General features: G+C 31.4%; 1 protein-coding gene across 4 annotated transcripts in view; it reads left to right on the plus strand.

Moving 5' to 3' along the window:
- Window positions 1-15,924, plus strand: part of LOC130892701 (homeobox protein araucan-like) — a 101,965-nt gene extending 86,041 nt beyond the window's left edge. For 2 of the 4 annotated variants that reach the window (XM_057798248.1, XM_057798250.1), the window contains 4 exons: window positions 1,061-1,374; window positions 4,161-4,755; window positions 5,511-5,587; window positions 12,270-15,924. In XM_057798248.1, the coding sequence (XP_057654231.1) occupies window positions 1,061-1,374; window positions 4,161-4,755; window positions 5,511-5,550 (949 nt within the window). In that variant the 3' untranslated portion in view covers window positions 5,551-5,587; window positions 12,270-15,924. The remainder of the gene's footprint in view (window positions 1-1,060; window positions 1,375-4,160; window positions 4,756-5,510; window positions 5,588-12,269) is intronic. The other 2 variants (XM_057798249.1, XM_057798251.1) reach the window with 1 other exon arrangement.
- Window positions 15,925-19,144: the final 3,220 nt, after the last annotated feature.

Genomic DNA, 19,144 nt, shown 5'->3' on the forward strand with positions numbered 1-19,144 from the left:
TAACAATGAAAACGGCGATTTTGTGTTTTGTGTTTTAGAATGATAAACTAAACAACTTTTTGTCATAAATTTTAATTTCATAAATAACTACACTTTACTTGAGTACGAAAACTGGAATTTTGGGCGTGAATATTGGTACAAATTAGTAAAATATAATTAATTTTATCATATAAAGATAAAATTTGCTATTAAATATCTCACAAAACTTTTTATTGACTCATGTATTGTCATTCAAATACGAGAAATTTTACTAAACTTCATGTCAATATTTTGTTTGAAATTTAGTGAAAATTAGGAATATTCTAACTAAACGGGTAGACAAACAAACAAAGTTGATTAAAAAGTTATAATAAGGTACCCTGTGTAACAATTCATGACAAAACTAGTGAAAATTTGGATCCTAAATGCGACACTTGTTGTTTAAAAATACAGAGAACAAGAATCAATTTTTGGGAAATTAAATTCATATTTTCATTGGTAACGATAATTTTTTTCTAATTTAATATCAATAAAATTTGCTATTTACGTTTCCCTAATATTCTAATCCGATCATAAACACAATCAACATCAATCAACTTAAATTACTATAGGTGTCTTAAAACTAATAATTTTACTTAGTAGAAGATTTAGCACTTTGCTTTGATTGTACGCTAAGCACTTAGACAACTAATTCAAAGGCCTTCCTCTTTAGTCTCTTCTCTAGGTTGGTGTTAATAAATATCTCAGTTAACAACGTCTTTCAATTTCCAACCGCCTCTATTTATATCATGAAAAATGTCTTCTGTTAGTTCTTTCTCCAGTATTTCCTTATTTAATCTCTTTCTCTAGCTTCTTCGTGGTCTTCCTCTTCTTTACCCTTATGGTGTCCACTTTAGAAGCTATTTTGGGTATTCTGTTTCCTGACATTCTCTGTAGATGATTATATTAGATTAGTTACATAACAACAGGAATTATTTTATATGTAGTGACTATATGAAATACACTGTACAACTCCTAATTGTATTTTTGGTATGAAAACTCGTTAGTAGATTTAAATTTTGTATAAATTTTTCTATTGCAGGTATGGTGCCGGGTACGACTTAGCAGCCAGACGTAAAAACGCTACTAGAGAATCTACGGCCACATTAAAAGCATGGCTGAACGAACACAAAAAGAATCCATATCCCACGAAAGGAGAAAAAATTATGTTGGCAATCATAACTAAAATGACATTAACGCAAGTTTCTACGTGGTTTGCCAACGCAAGACGGAGACTGAAGAAAGAAAACAAAATGACGTGGGAACCAAAAAATAAGACAGACGACGATGACGATGCTCTTGTGTCCGATGGCGACGATAAGGACAAAGATGATGATGAGAAACGAGACGAAACAGGTAAACATACTTTTTATTAGCATATATATCGACATTTTTTTGTTTTTAATTAAATAGATGAAATATATTTCCGTCCCGTACTTCACGTAAAATCGAATGTCATATTTCTGTTATTAATAAAGCACTGGTTTCTAAAAGAAATATCCTAACTAATGATTGAATCGACAAATAAGTATTGATAGTCTCGAATTTCGATTAAATACAATGTAATTTCATTAGATGTATAATTAAATTCCGACATTAATACCTTAGTGGTAAGTACACCACGAATCAGGTCTATACGGTAAATCCTTATTGTACATACATGAAACTTTAGACGACCTTGTATATATATAAAAATAGTTGTAGAGCTGGGATTTATAAGGATTGACATAATTAATCTTGTTTTATACTTTGGAGTTTTATTGGACAGGAGATTAATTCCTTGAACAGTAATTTTGTCTATCACCAGAAATATTCAATAATAAGTAAAAGGAAAATTTTATTCATTCAACTGATGCAGCGAAAGAAAAGAATTTTGATAAAATTTCAGTTTTCAATGTGTCTCTAAATATAATTATTCTAGAAAAACAAATTGGCAAATGAAAAAGAAATACCCGAACTGTTAATAAACATTTTCGAAATTTCGAAGACAATATACGATAATAAATTTTCCTCGGAAGCGAAAAACGTCTTGATATGAAAATAAATGAGTTTGTTGTTCACATATTTTTAGAGCCACATCACGAATCGTCTGTATCTATCATGAATGACATATTTAATACCACATCAACTATTAGAAACTGAATTTAATCAAAGCAAAGTGTCTGTTTTATAAGACTAACTGTCACAAAATAAATTATTAGTTTAACAAATAACTTATTAGAACGTACAAATTAATAATAATGAAAACATTTTATAATAATCACTAAAAATAATGAAATAGTGGATATAAAAATTCCTTCCGCGTACCTTGGACGCGTAATGATTTTACTGACGAGCTAGACAGTATTCTTCATGGTTCCAAATATATCACTGACCCCCTTCAAACATATCGTCATATGTACTGACTCTTTTATCTATACAGTCAATTAAAATCATTTTTACTGCCCAGCCAACGGTCCAAAACATACATGAAATCTACCAACCTCTCATTAACCATCTCACACTGGAATCACCAACAACCCTCCAGAAATGCTAGTTCAGTATGATAATCATTTCAAGAATAACTTCCAAAATCTTTTTCAAAAATATTATCGTGATATATGGACGTGAGGTACGCAGATGATTCTACAATAATCGCAGAGTGCTTGAGTCTGGTCGACAGGGTATTAATATAAACATCAGGAAAACGAAATAGATGACTGCAGGTAGAATAAACTTGAGTCATTCAGCAAATGGAAACCAACTCTCACTTTTTAAAAGAGTCCTCGAAATCCCGTGGACTGTACATACCAGTTATAAAGAGGTACTCAGATAATTAAATAAGAATCGAGAATCCCTAAACATTATGAAAACAAGGGAAAGATAGATAGATCGAAAAAAGAATCCAATACAATTTGTTTCTGTGAGAATGACCATCGCTGTTGAGGCAATGATTATTTTTATATAGTGATTTTCTGAATTTTGTGTAAGGACATATTAAGGACTTTCATTAGTCCGTAACTGACAGGCTAGAAAACGAGAAAAAGTTGAGTAATTATTTTATTGTGAAACGTTAATAAAAAAAGTTTCTACATAACGATCTATTATCCTGGAGATTTGGAATTGTGATGTTTTTTCTTGCTTGTTGTCTCTCCATAATATATTCAGTTTTCAGAACAACATATGATGTTCCAAGATCGTTTAATAACGTTTTATACCTTATTTTTTAGTACTAAAATCTTTATTTTGAATGAGTTGAGTGCTACTTATTTTGTTTCTCCCCATTATTTTGTCTCCAATTTATTTTAATAATTCTCGTAATAAACTCAAATATTAAGTTAACTGTTGATGAACTTCCCAAGTCAATTTGCCATAAGTGAAAGTTTGTTTCCCTTTAACGCCCTCTAATCTGGATCGTTGCGCCCTTTTCGAAAGATATTGCCATCACCCACCCTATCATGGCCCTTAATTACTTCACAGGGATACGCTCTTTGATTTCCATTAACTCCAATTCAATTCCCCCTTTCTGAAAATATACACACAGAAAAAGATTTATTTCGTATTTGTACTGTATATCCACGAATTATTTTTATTTTCTCACTAGAAAGATTTCTTCTTCTTCTTCAACGTATTGTAGGCATTAAGCCTGTAGTTTCCAGCTTAATGTCCATGAATCCATCCATCTTTGGAGGTCTTTCTAAAGGTCATCGTGCGATCTTTGCTAATCTTTCTCTGGTCATCCTGTCCACATGTCTTCTACGTTTACGTTACCATCTGACTATGTGTGGGTGGTTGGTTGCTGGGTGACTGCCACTGCTGGTCCCAAGCCCAAGTAAAGGAGGAGGGTTCTCAGGTGAGACCTGCAACCTAACGTCGAACGTAAAAAGAATTTATCTGCGCACTGATCCAACGATCAGCCTCCGAATAGGACAGTCCAAGCGTTGTAAACTCGACTAGAAATTGGAATATGAATACCTACGGAAAATGAATTAAACATGAAACAAAAAGAAAAATTTTATTAGAATTTATTCATAAATACGTGGAACAATTAATTTTTCTTGCAAACAACAGATTAGACGGAATTTTTATTTTTCAATATTAAATATGAAAACTTATTGATTTGGTAGTATATGTAATGATATATCAGTAGAAATTGTTATTAGATTTTTTATTTGCAGACATTCACGGTAGAATAAAATCAGAAAATAACAAAGAATTAGACGACGACGATATGACTGACGAAGATAGGAAAGATGACATTCTTGGAACGAGCATGCACCACATCTTAGGTAACGGATTCGGAATGAAATCCGAAATGAAAACTTCAGATTGCGGTGTACCACTACCTCCTTCAAAACCAAAAATATGGTCGTTAGCAGATACTGCAGCTTGCAAAACTCCTCCACCTCCACCAGCGTCGCAGCAATGGCTCGGAAGTAACGGTTTTGCACTTCCCAGTTCGAGGTACAGCGGTAGTGGGTTTTTACCTAGTCATTGTCAACAAGGTTTCCCAGAAGTACAGACGGATACGCCACCCCAAACTCCTCCTAGTATGAAACTTCCTAGTGTAGCGAGTAATTTAATTCCTGGTCAAGGTCCTTGTATAGGATCGTCGTCTGGAAATAGTGGGTATTCCCAATCAAGTTTTCTAGGTGGATTTAGTAGAATACAATCACCTCAGAGGCCACCGGTTCCGCAATCGAATCAAATGCCTCCTTCGACGACGGATAATGCAGCCTTCAAGCCTTTTTATAAAAGGTTTGTGTTGATTTACAATTTTATTAATCTTAGGAAAAAAACTTATTCTTTATAAAAAAGTTCTTGTAAATTATGGGAACATTAGACATTCTATTTTTTTTTCTTCAATATAAATTCTACTCATAAGAATCTTTATATTTGACCATATCGAAGAATTGATTCAATAGTGGAAGTAAATTTATCTCGATAATGAAAAAAAATTACGTAATAAATAGTGAAAAGTAATATAAAAGTAAAAATTTTTATAAAATTTCAAAAAAAAAACGGAACCGTATTTGTTTATTTGTTATAGAAGCGTCAACATTTTAAATTGATTGTTATTCATACGAAATAATCTTTCTTGCCAGAAAATTCAAATAACTATTGAAAACTATTCCAAGTATTTCGACATTGAGACTTGAAAAATGCTTGAAAACAATTAATACGAATTGTCTGACACATTTTTTTGTTTAATTTTGTGTAACCACGATTGATAGTATCGTAGTGACAGTCAAAACTATAAATAACTGAAACAATTTATCAGATTTCCATAGCAACTTTTTAAAACATTTCTAGACACTTCTCCAAAACAGCTGTTAATTTGTAAAAAGATACATACAATTAAAACGAATATATCCGTCATCAGAGAGAAATTCGAACTTGTTGCCTCACCCCACGCAAATCGCGTTTCGGGTCCATTTAGAATCTTCCCACAGTTTAATTGGACCTTCTTATCCGACTGATATCCTAATTCTTTTGTTTTTTTTTTGTTTCAGCTCCCAAACCATGAACGGAGGTTTCGTGTCACCAGTATGAGCCGCTCCCTCCTGGGCCTCGTCGTTTCGTCCACCTGGTAAGCCCTGTCTATTTTTAGAATGTATCGCAACAACACAAAATATATTTTATTCCAATCATTTATTAATGATGATATTAATGACGCATGTTATTAAGCACTAACAACAATTAAAGAAATGTAGCTGGTAATTTAATGATGATTCAGAATGTGATATTTGATTATTTTGGCAAAAACAAATGATTTAATTTCAATTTTTTTCTTAAAAACATCCTGTAGAACCGGTTTAAACATTTTGATATCGTAAAAGTTTCCGACCTAACGAAGAAACAAGACATTTTATTCCCAACAAAAACTCTTTAGACCCTCTAGTCTGATAAGAATCTCTCTCCTGGAAGTGAAACTTTATTGTTAGAACACGGGGAAAAGTCTATAGTTTGAGCTACCGTAGGATGACGGCTATTGCCATATCCAAAGAACGTATTTGTCTTATGCGTTTGGCTCACTTTGGACCAAAAGCGCATTGGAAAGATCATTTCCGAGCTGAATCGGATTTTTTGGGTCGATTCCTAACTAAATATTAAAACTTCCTGCAGTACTAAGCTCCTAAAACGAAAAAACAGCCAAAACATGAGTTTGCAAAGGGCTAAACTCCTCTGAAAAAGACAAAGTATATTTCATCGGTAGAAAAAGTGATGGCAACCGTTTTTTGGTATATTCATGGAGTTTTATCTATCGACTAACTTTGTAAAAATAAAACAATAATTGAATAAAAAGTAATGCACTTCTAATTGGTTGACCACCCACCGTATTTACCAGATCTGATCTCCAACCAGATCAACTATTATTTGGAAGGAATAAAAAGATTAGAGCATCGACGGATTCACTTAAAAGGAAACTATGTTGTGGAAAAATGTTTACTTAATATATCGATGAAGCATCCAGTATAATAAATCATAGAAAAAATTATGTAGCAATTGGATAAATTTCCTGAAAAAAATAGCTTGTTCAAAATAGAATAAATTGATCCTGTTGTAATACTAATTTATAAAATATATTTCTTAATTTATCTCTACGATCTGGCAACATCGTCGTAAGCATTGCCCACGCTTGAGAATCGTCCGCAGAATGAAGAATGCCCTGCAGTCACAATCGCCACCTCTGTGACATTGACAAATGAAGCAAGATAGCGATCAGTGAATGGTCCTCGGCCATTAACTAGACTAGGTTCGGACTGACCCACACAAAATCCGGGCCACACGAAATCTATAAACAACGTAACCCATTAAAACCTAAAAATTGAACGAATCGATACGTAAGGTTATGTCCAGTCACTATATCAGTCGTTAAATTTATCAATATTAACCAACAAAATTAACTGCTGGATTAAACTTTCAAACGAACAGCAAGGTATTAGACATAAATATCTTTAGGTATTGTAGACATAAAAAAAGCATTCGGTCGTGTACAACTTTCAGACCAACGTACCAAATTAATGTGGGAAGCGATTAATAAAATCAAGGAACGGATATATGAATATGGAATATTGGTTGAGTGATAAAAAGCAAATTTTACGGTAAAAAACGAAGACGGCTTACACGCACTTTCTACAGGTGTTTAATCGAAAGGCCAAATAACTAAACGCGTTGTTAATAGCATACAAAACGACACAATTTAAAAAAATTTAAACCTGGATCATCGAAGTAATAGAATTCGAAATATCTGGATGTAGAAGCTGTTCAAAGTTCAAGAACCGAACAACCAAGCTTTTTAACAATTCAATTTGGCGGAATAACCACATACCATGGCCAATAATAAGAACCAGGTACGACAAAGACAAACAGCAAGGTGCGAGTTTTCCTTGAGAAAAGTGAGACGATTAGAAAAACAGTAGACTAGATGACACTGATTCACGAAATGAACGATACAATAAATATTTATGTTGTTCGCTTTTGGGTCGCTTCATTATCGGATGACCAAGAAAGAGATGAAGCGATTATATAGATTTGTCTAGGAATTGGGGAGGCATGTATCTTATATTACCAACCATTTACCTTATCGTTTTCGATCAAAAGGACATCACAACGTAACTTTCAACCCCTTATGCTCACTATACCCTCGTCTGAGACTCTCGAAAGGTCTACTAAAAAATGGAAGTGATTCAAATGATGTTGGCATCTGAGATGGATTCAATCTAAGATGAAGAAGACAACGCGGGAGGCGAGGCATTCTATATATGAGAGAAACATCAATATGCAACTAGATAGATGAAAATTGATAAATTTATTGTAACAAAATCGATTATTATTTGCTTATTTAATGATAATACATCAGCTTGTTTCGCCGAATTTATCCCAGTAGAATCTATTTGATTCCAGGATAACAATTTGAGAATCACCTTTGCTTTTATAATTTTATGTTAGACTAGATTTTGTGTAGTATGTATAAATCAAATGAATCCGACTCTGTTGCACCGCAAGTCTACCTGTTTATTTAGTTATTACCATACTAAGACTTTTTTCTGGGATATGCCTATTCGAGGAAGTTTTTCTATGTTATTAATTAGTGACAGGAAGAGAAGGTTAATTCATTGAAGAAGTTTGTCTTTTTACGTAACTATATAAAAATAGAATTTAATCCAAAGACATTAATCAGGATAAATATATGAATAATTAAGAATACATGTTATATGTTCCAAGAAAATCAATGTAAATGAATATGGATTTGAGACTAACTAAGAAGGACTCTCTATATCTCTATATAGAAAAAAAGAGAAAATTTTATAAAGCCTTTTTAACAATTAAGATTTTATATAATCTAGAAGAATTGTATATGTATTAATATTTGATGATTTTTACATAATTGAAAGTTATAAAGTATTGAAGAATAAAAATTGACAAGTTTCCATTTGTTCAAGAACCAGAAGATGACTAAGTTTCTATTTTTGTCAAAAAAACCTTCAAGTTATTTGGTCATCGTAAATTATTTTCAACCTTCTACAATTTCACAATTTTCTTTATAATGAAAATTTACAATTGGTATCAAAGATTGTTTCAAATTTATTTCGAATGATATTAAAATGTTTAGTCGGCCTCGTGATCAAATTTTATTTGTTATTGATATAGATAAGTAAAAAAAGTGAGTACGAATTGATTCGATAAGCAAATAGATAGGCGTGGTTAACGAAGTTAAAAAAATACTTATCACATTTACGAAATTATTTATCTGCAAGAAATTAATGGAATCGAAAAGATTTTTGAAGTCTTATAGATTTTCCATACACATTTTAGACCATAAAAATACTAATTTCAATATAGTTTGTTTCTACATTACATAAAGATGAAGATATCCAGATTTTGATACATTGTTGGATAAACAACAGTATTTAATAATTTTTTCATAGTATATCATCTTCAGTCTTTTCCATTTCCATTTCCATTACAGAACTATTTGTCAAATCTTCAATTCGTCAAATAATTTGTGTTGTAAAAACGAAATGAACATATGGAAGGGAAAAAAACTACGTTGGATGGAACAAATGGATGAAGATAGCTGAGTGAAAAGATAAGGGGAAAAGGGCGTCCACGGAAAAATGGATAGAAGCATGTGGAGAAGATTAAGAAAGAAACTGAATAGAGAATTGCCGTGAAGTAGCCACGATCAAAAATAGATGGAGGAAAGTAGTAAAGCGACTCCAAGCCGTAGAACATGTTGAGCCTTTGTATAACTGTATTTTATTGGATGTGGAAATTAGAAACAAAATAACCAATAAATTCGATTAATAGATCGCAGATCTTTGATCTTTCTTTTGCCTGGCCATATATGAGAAACTTCAAGTTGATGATTTTCTATTGGAGATACAAGCTTATAGTAAAAATATTGGTTTAAGCGATAGTAGAGACGAGATTCCTGGTAGTGAAAATTATAAAGAAATTACATTTGAGATTGTTAAAGAACATTCAACTTCAGTTAACTATAAAAGAATTTGAACACGTTCCAGGATACGTCAGGAGAATAAGGACACTATTATACAGTTATTATGAATTTTGAATGATATCCAAGACAATGTTTTGAGATAATGATACATTACATTTGAGAACAACTACAAGAAACCTATTTCTAACGCATTTTTAGTTTCTTTTTAATTTTTCTTTATTCATTTTAATTTCGTACTATTTTATAATATCAAATTCCAAAAATCAGAAACTTCGTTCTGGTAACTACGAATGTAAATTTATGAATCCAAAGAATGTTGTTTTCCATTGGGTTTTTGACAATCAGACACATAGAATTCAAGTTGAGTTCGATTAATAATTGAGTTCCAAGCAATAGTATAAAAATATCTTTTTGGAAAATAAAAAAAAAACCAAAACAGGTATTGGTGTTTACAGACATTAACAAAGTTTCAGTCAGTTTCTTGCCTTATTTCGATTTTTGTAAAAGTTACGTGTTTGAATAAGTAGTTTTTTTCTTGAGAAAAATCTAAAATGGATTCAAACAGATCCTAAAAGTGTGTAAGCTGGTAGTTCAGGACAAAATCATCGAACAAGTTTCACAATTTAAATACCTGGGTATGGACTTGTCGAGTTATCACGACCCAGTGAAGGACCTAAGAAGCCAGATCAAAAAAGGCTTAAGGCAGAACGAATACATGCGAAAATACAGCAAAGTTGGGAACTATAAGACTTGTATGAGTCCAATCATGACATACGGAATAGAAACCAGAGAGGAAACCAACAAAACGAAAAGCATGCTTCGAGTAGCCGAAATGATAACGCTCAGGACTATAGTGGGAAAAACAAGAGTAGATCGAATCAGGAACATTGACATCAGGGAACAATATGAGGTGCAAGACATCGTAAGATGGGGGAGAATAAGAACGAAAAAAGAAAGAAACGAAAGAAAGAAAGAAGAAATAAAGAAAGAAACCAATATGGAAAAGAGAACCCGGACGACCTCTTAAGATATGGATGGACAGCTGGCAGTTCACCCCCCAGGAACTGATACAGAGGAACCTGCAAAACTAACAGATCATGAGATCGGAAAAAAACATTCTATTGGAAAAATTAACTCGATACCTTGAAAAACATGAGTTGTTTCAACTTTTTTACTTCTTTTCATATGTTTTCTTGGAAAATCGTCTTGACCTTATGTCTTTTCATATAAAATAAGCTTAAAGAAACAAGTTATAATTGATGTTTCGATCTATTTCGGTTTTGGTATAATTTAGTAATTCAGTACGATGAGGGACAACGTAAGTTGTTGATTATAAAAAAATATGGAAATTGACACCAATACAGACCTGTATTATAAATATATTAAACGAGGAAGTGAACCAATACAAATAATGAGTTTTCATATAAAATCACTAATTTCTGTACATAATTGAGTAAGATTTGTTACAATCATATAAATTCCTCTGCTTCTAACATTTATTTTAGAATGTGTCTCCAGCTGGGCCTTAAAAGTTCTTCAAGATATAGATCATGTAGCAGCTATTGGTGGCCTAACCAGTTTTGACATAATAACCTTTTCAATTGTTTAGGAAATTGTTTAACGGTAATAGCCGACGGGTAATTTGAGAAAATCTCTATTTATATAATTTATAAATAACAGAGGATGATATCTAGCAGTCGATATGACATTTTGATTATTGAATGATTCACAATTCTCTTGATACCCTGTAAATAGTTATCTAAACTACTCTTATTTTTCTCTTTGTTTTTGTTCTACTTTCTGACAACAGAACTATTATAGAAAACAAATAAAAAGCTTCACACTTATTGCTTTATTCATACTTTATACTTTCGAATATTCCAATTTCGAAGCGTTATAATACGACTGATCTTGTTTTATACACCTCCACCCAAAAGGTGAAGCTTTTGAAAATATAAGTATTAGAAGTTTCTCGAGCAAGAAATGTCTAACACAGCCCAGAACATTCTAGTATGGAACATCACCTAACAAAACAACGATGTTTTATCTCCCGTCCAAGGAGAATGGAGTGAAATATTTTAAAAACATTGTAGACCAATCAAAGCAGCTTCACCTATTGGGCGGAGGTGTATAGAACAAGATCAGTCGTATTAGAACGCTTCGAAACTGGAATGTTCGATACTATTCTATGAATAAAGCAATATAGTGTAAAGCTTTTGATTTTTATTTTATATAAAGCCTAAACTTTGGAGATTTACGAAAACAGTGCATCAAGAAAACATGCAAAGCAAAGCAGCAAAGGAAAGCAGAGAAAAAAAATGTGGCAGTTCCAAAAACTCTTGTCAGCTATACGTATATACACCAGAAAATAATTTAGTTGAAAACAATTACCCTTAGCCCTACAATCTGATATTAAAATAATTGAGTAACTTCCAGCTAACTTAACTTACTGAACAGTAACTGATTAAGCTCTTACTTCAGCAACTTCCAGCTAACGTTTGATCCTCTGGATTCTCCTCGCTACTCCTTCAATGTCAAAGAGCTGGATCACTGCAATTTGACTAATCCGTAATCGGATACTATTTCTAATCCATCATATTCCAATACCAAAAAATCTTCGAATAATTTTTATGCACAGCATAGTTTGGTGTATATAGAGTGGAGTTGAAACATTTTTTTATACTTTTTTGCTGTATTTGTGGGTGTTTATCCTCTGATTTCAACTACCACAAATCTTATATTAACTTGAGAGCTGAATTGGTCCAATGAAACTTCTCTAAATAAAATGTCTATTTTTCTGTTTCAGATTTGGCCCTATCGATGTCATTGGCAACTAATGGGCAAAGTGCAAATGAAATAAATATACAATGTGAGTGAAGAACTCTGAGATGCAATCTGTTTGTACATTTGTGTAAATGCATTTATTTATATCTGTGATAAAGAACAAAAGAAAGTTTGATGATGATAAAAAGAAAACGAAGAAGACGTGTTGGCGACGATGGATAGAAGTAGTTCTAGGAATTGTTCGCACTTTAAATTGTGTATTTTTCAATCACATAAACCGATCAGGCAACAGGTTTTCAAATATCGAAATTAGAAACAGGATATTTCGAATGCTTTACAACTATTCAAATATCCCCTCAAAGCAAATACTTTTTGCCCGATCTACAGTTATAGTATCTAATGGATTTAATACCAGGATTATATATTTAAAAAAAAACTGTTTCTTAATAGTTTCGATCAATTAAACATGTCAACAACGGTTTTATTTTTTTAAATTCTATACGAACTACTTTTATAATTATGTTAATGTGGCAATCACAAATTATTAGAATCGCTTAACGGTGGCAAAAAAATATGTCGTGATACTTTTATGTGCAATCAATCATTTAATATCTGGACCAAAATTTAGACGAAGCTGCTTTGTTATTTAAATGTTAATGATTATCATTAATCAGAAATAATATTGGGAGCGGCATTAAATCCAGTGTATCATATTTTATACAGGATTGGGTATGAAGCTGATTTAAAAAAAATCATTAGTAAAACAATGAATTTTATTTTGATCACAATTCTTCATAATATCTTCATTACAATTATCGTTTTTATTCTGTTGTATAGATTAACGACTCATATTTTGTGTATTGATAGGTTCAAGCTAAATTGTGGCATTAAACAAAAAAAAACAACTACTCAACTGGCTATATACCGCGACGGATATTGAAACAAATTTAAGACAGTTTAGCAAATCATTGATTGTTATATTTGATTGAATTATTACTAAATATCTTATGTTTAATAAAGAATTTGAACGACATAGCATCGGGTACAACATGTGAAAGTCTCCTTTTGATTACTAGCAAAAAATGGTATGAAACTAAAGTAAGGCTCAGAACTAATACAGAAATACATATTCAATGTTTAAAAAAGTAATTAAATTATGCGAAAAACAAAGAAGATATAATGAATCTTCTTCAATAACTGTAATAATTTCTCTAATTACGTCTTTATTTCTAAAGAATGTCAGATTTAGATTTCTGATAAAATTCTTTAATATTTAAGAGACAATTCAAATAATAGTAAATCTAATTAACAAACTGTGCAATGATGATTATGTATAAGGACCATCATTTTTTTCATTCTCGGTACAAATTTGTTTTTTTTTTATGAAATATTTACAAACTTTTAAACACATACGACATATCTAATATTTAATTGGGAAAAGCTAACAAGCAACTAGTTCATTCTATTATTTTAAGTAACTTGACGTACAAATTTACTTTCAATTTCAAAAATAACCTTACTCGGTTTATCAAATATTTGAATTGAGTTTCAATGTTATTTCGTGGTCCGTTTTCAAAGACAAGAAAGTAAAAAATATTCCCACTTCAAGCGTTTACTCAGCTCAGATAATATCAAACATTTACAGACCACCAATATATGTTCCAATATGAAAAATTTATGAAAATTTCATCATAACAAAGAGTTATTAGAAACTATATTTAAAATTTACGACGATGAAGGGATTATTGTAATTTCGTTATTATTGTCCAAAGTGGTAAATGGAAAGGTCACAAACATGTATTATTCATCAGAAAATTGATGGCACATGAAATTTTGGAATACTGTAGTAAAAGGAGGTATCCACTCCTCCTCTTTTCTCCATTATCCTCCAAAAGGGATAAAGTAACACCATTTATATTTGATTCAGCAGTTTGTTCCATGCTTGCCAATCTTTTCGCCATGATGAAGTTTCATATTTATCAAGGATTTTTTTGGTCTACCCAGCTACTTGGAGATCTACCTCTTGGGCGTTTGCCTTCATTCCCGATTAATCGTTCCATTATTCATGATCTTCTAGCTTTGTCCCAGTAGTTTATTCTGGTTCCCAATCTCGAACCAATTTCTTGTAATACGGATACGTTGGTTGGTATTCATGATACTCGTAAGAGTAGTCTAAAAACCCACATTTCGAAAGCCTCTATTCGGTTTTTATCTGCTAGATGGAGTATTGGTAATTAAGCAACCAAGATTGTTAAAATTGTTAACCACTTTGTAACCTGCAATTTCTGATGTTTGTGAAGAATTGTGGTCTCTGATAACAGACATTCTGCTCATGATTTCTATTATTGCTGGTACACTATGATCAGTCGTCGGCGTAGCTTAGATTGTTGATCCTCTTTCTGCCAACTGATATTCCGTCTTGTCACTCATCTAGAACCTCTCTCATAACGTATTCGTTATAAAAGTTAAATAAGGTAGCTGTCTAACTCCTGCTGCCGTTCTGAATGTCCCCGAGTAAAGCCCGTCGATTCCGACTTTCGCGTGGTATTTTGGCGTTGTCATTTCCTCTATTATAGTCCAAATATAGCTCCAGCTAACTTTATCAAACGCTTTTTGATAATCTACAAAACAGAGATACATTGGACTATTAAATTTTCAATAAATTGTCTAATATAGGTATCTACACATTTCTGCATTTTGTACCTCATACAATCCTCCGTAGAATTAGTAATAAGTGATAATTTGCTTAACTAAATTCATCGGTATCATTGGTATTCTTCAAAATTATGTTATAATTAACTAATCATAATAAATTTTTTTTATCTTTATTCTGGTTAATTCTCTTTAACGCCTTAGCTACACAACGATGTGGGTCCCTCTTCTATACAACGATGTGCGCCAACAAAAAATATGCATTTGAAACTCGAAATATTAAAATATAAATGGAATTTAACAGCTCCCGAACGTACAAAGTTGCCTAATTAATTTCTCAAAGAAAAAGTTGCTGACAGCCTGTTTTGATTAGAAAGCTCTTCATAGTCTTCGTTGAGATTTCTATAAATTTGTTACAAATAGTTCACTACACCATAAATTGTCGTTACATCTCAGTTTTGTACCACATTATACTTTTAATTGAAGGGATTTAGATATAACGTCATTACAGACAAATTTTCGAAATCGTTAAGATTGTTGAGTATTTTTTTGTTGCAATACATTTTGATAGGATTCAATATTCATTCACCCCAATATTTTTGCTTCTTTGAAACATTAAAAATGACAAAGCTGGCTAATGTGAAACTATAAAATAAAGAAAAATCTACTTTACGTTTAAATGTAAAAAAGATAATCAAATAAACTATTGTTATAATTTTTTCATATAAAGTTATTATTACCTAGAAATTATCTGTGGTATTAATCCTAGATGCAATCACAGAGTCGTTCTAGTTGTACTTCTGGTTTTACATACTTATTATTGTTATGTTCGTTTTTTAAATAATTAGACAATTGTTGTGTATAAAAAAATACCATATCATGGATTTGTAAGATTCTATTATTAAACTAACATCATTTTTGTTGGCTTCGAGCCGAAAAGTTGTAAATTATTTTATCTGTTTGTAAATAGTTCAATGTATAGAAGGATATTATGATTGTCTTAATTAAAGTATTAACAGAGACTATATCATGATTAGTATGAGTTTCATTTATTTCACCTTGATCCATTTTTTAGTACAAAATCAATCACTATCAACCGATTTATTTGATCTGACTCAGAGGGAATATAATTTTTAATTATTTTCAAAATTTGTGAAACAAACAATATATTATCCAAAGTACAGCGGGTCACATGTATTCTAGAAAATTCGCTATTCATCAATCTATGGTTTTTTTAGTTATTTATTCCCCATAAATGGCTGCCTACTATTAATTCTCATGAGCAGCATCATTGATGGGATACCGAGGTTTTCACATTTTTCGGCATTTCGGAATACAAACGAAAATTATTGGTATTCACTGCAAAATCCGTGTGAGTGAGTAAAAGTGTTGGAAATCAAAAGTTTCTGTCTTAAATTTGAAATTTCCATCGAAATTAAACACCACGTTCGGAAATTATCTGAATCTCGCTTCATATTTACAATGTTTTGATTAAAAAAAAAAAAACAAAAACATTCTCTAGATCTGAATGTTCCGTGTTTATAATTTATTTTGTAGACTGTATAGAACCCATGATTTTCTTGTACTAATAAAGATTATTACTTCCCTTCCACTCACATTTTTACTAACGCGTCTCGTTGATAATTCTCCAAGTTTGAATCACCTTTTCCTGACCATTAAATCAAATTTCATCTTGCCGTAAATTGTATCTTCTCGTTGGTATATGTTTTTTTTCATTTTTTATGTTTCCCCTGTATTTACTTTTGTAAGAATTTGTTGTATTCATTATTTTCCTGAGTTTAAAAGCTATTGATATCTTTAATAGCTTTATCATTCTTTACCTATTACCAAATCGTTTTACTGCTTGAATTTTTCATCTCAAAAACTCAAATCTGTTAATTTATATCCAATTTCATCAATCTGGCAACTATGATGAGAATATTAGTCAATAATTTTTGATATGAAAACAGTGTATCATAATAGTTTCATAGTAAGTCATGTAAGTAAATATGTTAGGGAATAATCTACCAGACTGGTACCTTGGAGCAAATTCTTTTTAAGTGCAAGAAATATAAGACAGATTGCGATATGCAATTTGTGAAATTTTGTCGCCAATTCCTTAAATGGAATTACAATGTTGACATAAAAGAGTGATGTTTGTGGGACCATAACGCATTTCCTTGAAAATTCAAAGCTACGCTTATGATGTTATTCAATAGTAGTGTGATTGGCTGAATGACTAGGGTGTATACCAAAAAAAATCAACTAGATAGGTTACTATAAAACGGTAAAAATGTGGTAAACTTTATCTTAGTTTGTCTTTAATTCTATTGTACTATCCTTACCTATTTTTGCAAATTCAATATTAGAATATACCTCGCAATAAGAAGAGAAAATTATTAAAACCCTTGAATTGCAATACTTTATGAATCGTAAATTTATATTGTATGGAAACCTAATATTTCCACATCATACGTATCAAAGTTATGAGCCATGGCTCGCATTTTTAAATATTTATCTAGTGTAGATTTTGAAAAGGTTTTTTTATAATATATTTTCAGTTTTCTTAGCATTTTTATTAACTAGAAACGATTAGATCTGCGTTGAATTGGACGCAAACTTTGCAGATGAAATCGAAGTTTGATTTTCTGTATCTGCCATGTGTTTGTGTCTTCGTTGATGTCATCGATTTTTCTGATTAATTATGAGACTTAAGTTTAAAAACCAACGTTTCAACAAATGTGCATCAAAAAAAACATACAAAGCGTAGAAAAAATTATTGGAAATGTTAATTTTTCGATTTTCTATTCATTTAGAGAAAATAACAAAAATTCTAGCTTTTTCAAAATTGTTCATTTGTATATTGTCCTGACCTGACCTAACATAAGAAATTTATAGTTTGTGGATCCGAATTTTTTTTATGACCAAACTTAACTCCAAATACAAACATCTAACCTGAAAGAATACTGGATATATTTCTATTTAAAACGTTCATATTTATACACAAAGAAATAAAATACTGAATTTTTTATATCCAAAAAGTGAGAGATTCGTTGAATGATTCCTGATAGGAATAGGAACATTTCAATTTCAACAATGGCTGGGTTTATGGTGGTTTTGAGAAGAGAAAGATCAACTCAATCTTCTAATATCACCCCATGAATTATAAAGAAGAAAAAACTGAAATTAGGATATCAACAAGTGGCTCGACGAACCAGAGCTTCTGGAGATATTGACTGCTTTGCAATATCTGATAATTGGAGAAGGTGATTTAACTGAGACATACGAAGAACTAAATGAACGGAATAAAGTTTAAAAAAATATTTTCCAAATGAAATTAATTGATTACTAGTTAATTAATAAACGCAAACTATTCACTCAAAATATTCACGTGAAGTAACTGTAACATTGATTACAAAATTTGTACTAAACAAACGTGATTTGATAAAATGTGGTGATAAGAAGCAAATTTAGCAAGGTTCCTGTGGTGCTGTGCTTCAGCAAATATGGCATGAGGTTGTTATCCCCATGCATGTGGTTTCCAACCATTTTCTTGACGAGTGCTCTGTTTTTGACTATTTTTATAGCTTCTTTTTAACTTTTCACGTTGCAGCTCTTTCCTTATAGTCCTTCTCTATATTCGTCAATATTTCTTTTGCTGGTGTATTGAATTGAATGTTTGTCTAGTTATGTTTGCTGTTGATTTCCGTAGTGATTCACGAATCCTTCTCAAAATTCGTTTCATAATCGTAATGTTATGTTCCAAAAATTTTCATTACTCATCTTATTTGACCAAAAAAATTTGCATATAACTCGTAAGAATCTGTTGAAGATCGATTCTAGTAGATCTTGAGTTTATTTTCACCTTTAGTTGCTTGATCAATTTATAATTACAGAAAAATTATCATTATTCGGACTGCCATCTATGAGGCAATGTTTCAAGTCATTCATAATAGATCATTTTTGATAATAACAAAAAAAAATTGATGAAGATTCCATTAGGAATTTAATCGACTCTTCTAGACACGAATGGATAAGTTATTTGATATATTAGAAGAAGTTGAGCAATCATAAATGCACTTTCAATACTATTATTGAGTTGTTTGACATCAACAAAATCACAATGTAAATTCGGTATATCAGTGAAACTAATCGCCATTGAATTTCACACCGATTATAACTGTCGATTCCCTGACTTATGAAAGTGTGTATCATTAGTTATGGCTTATACCAACAGCAGCTCTT

The sequence above is a fragment of the Diorhabda carinulata genome, chromosome 4 (genome assembly GCF_026250575.1).
Source record: "Diorhabda carinulata isolate Delta chromosome 4, icDioCari1.1, whole genome shotgun sequence".
Lineage (NCBI taxonomy): Eukaryota > Metazoa > Arthropoda > Insecta > Coleoptera > Chrysomelidae > Diorhabda > Diorhabda carinulata.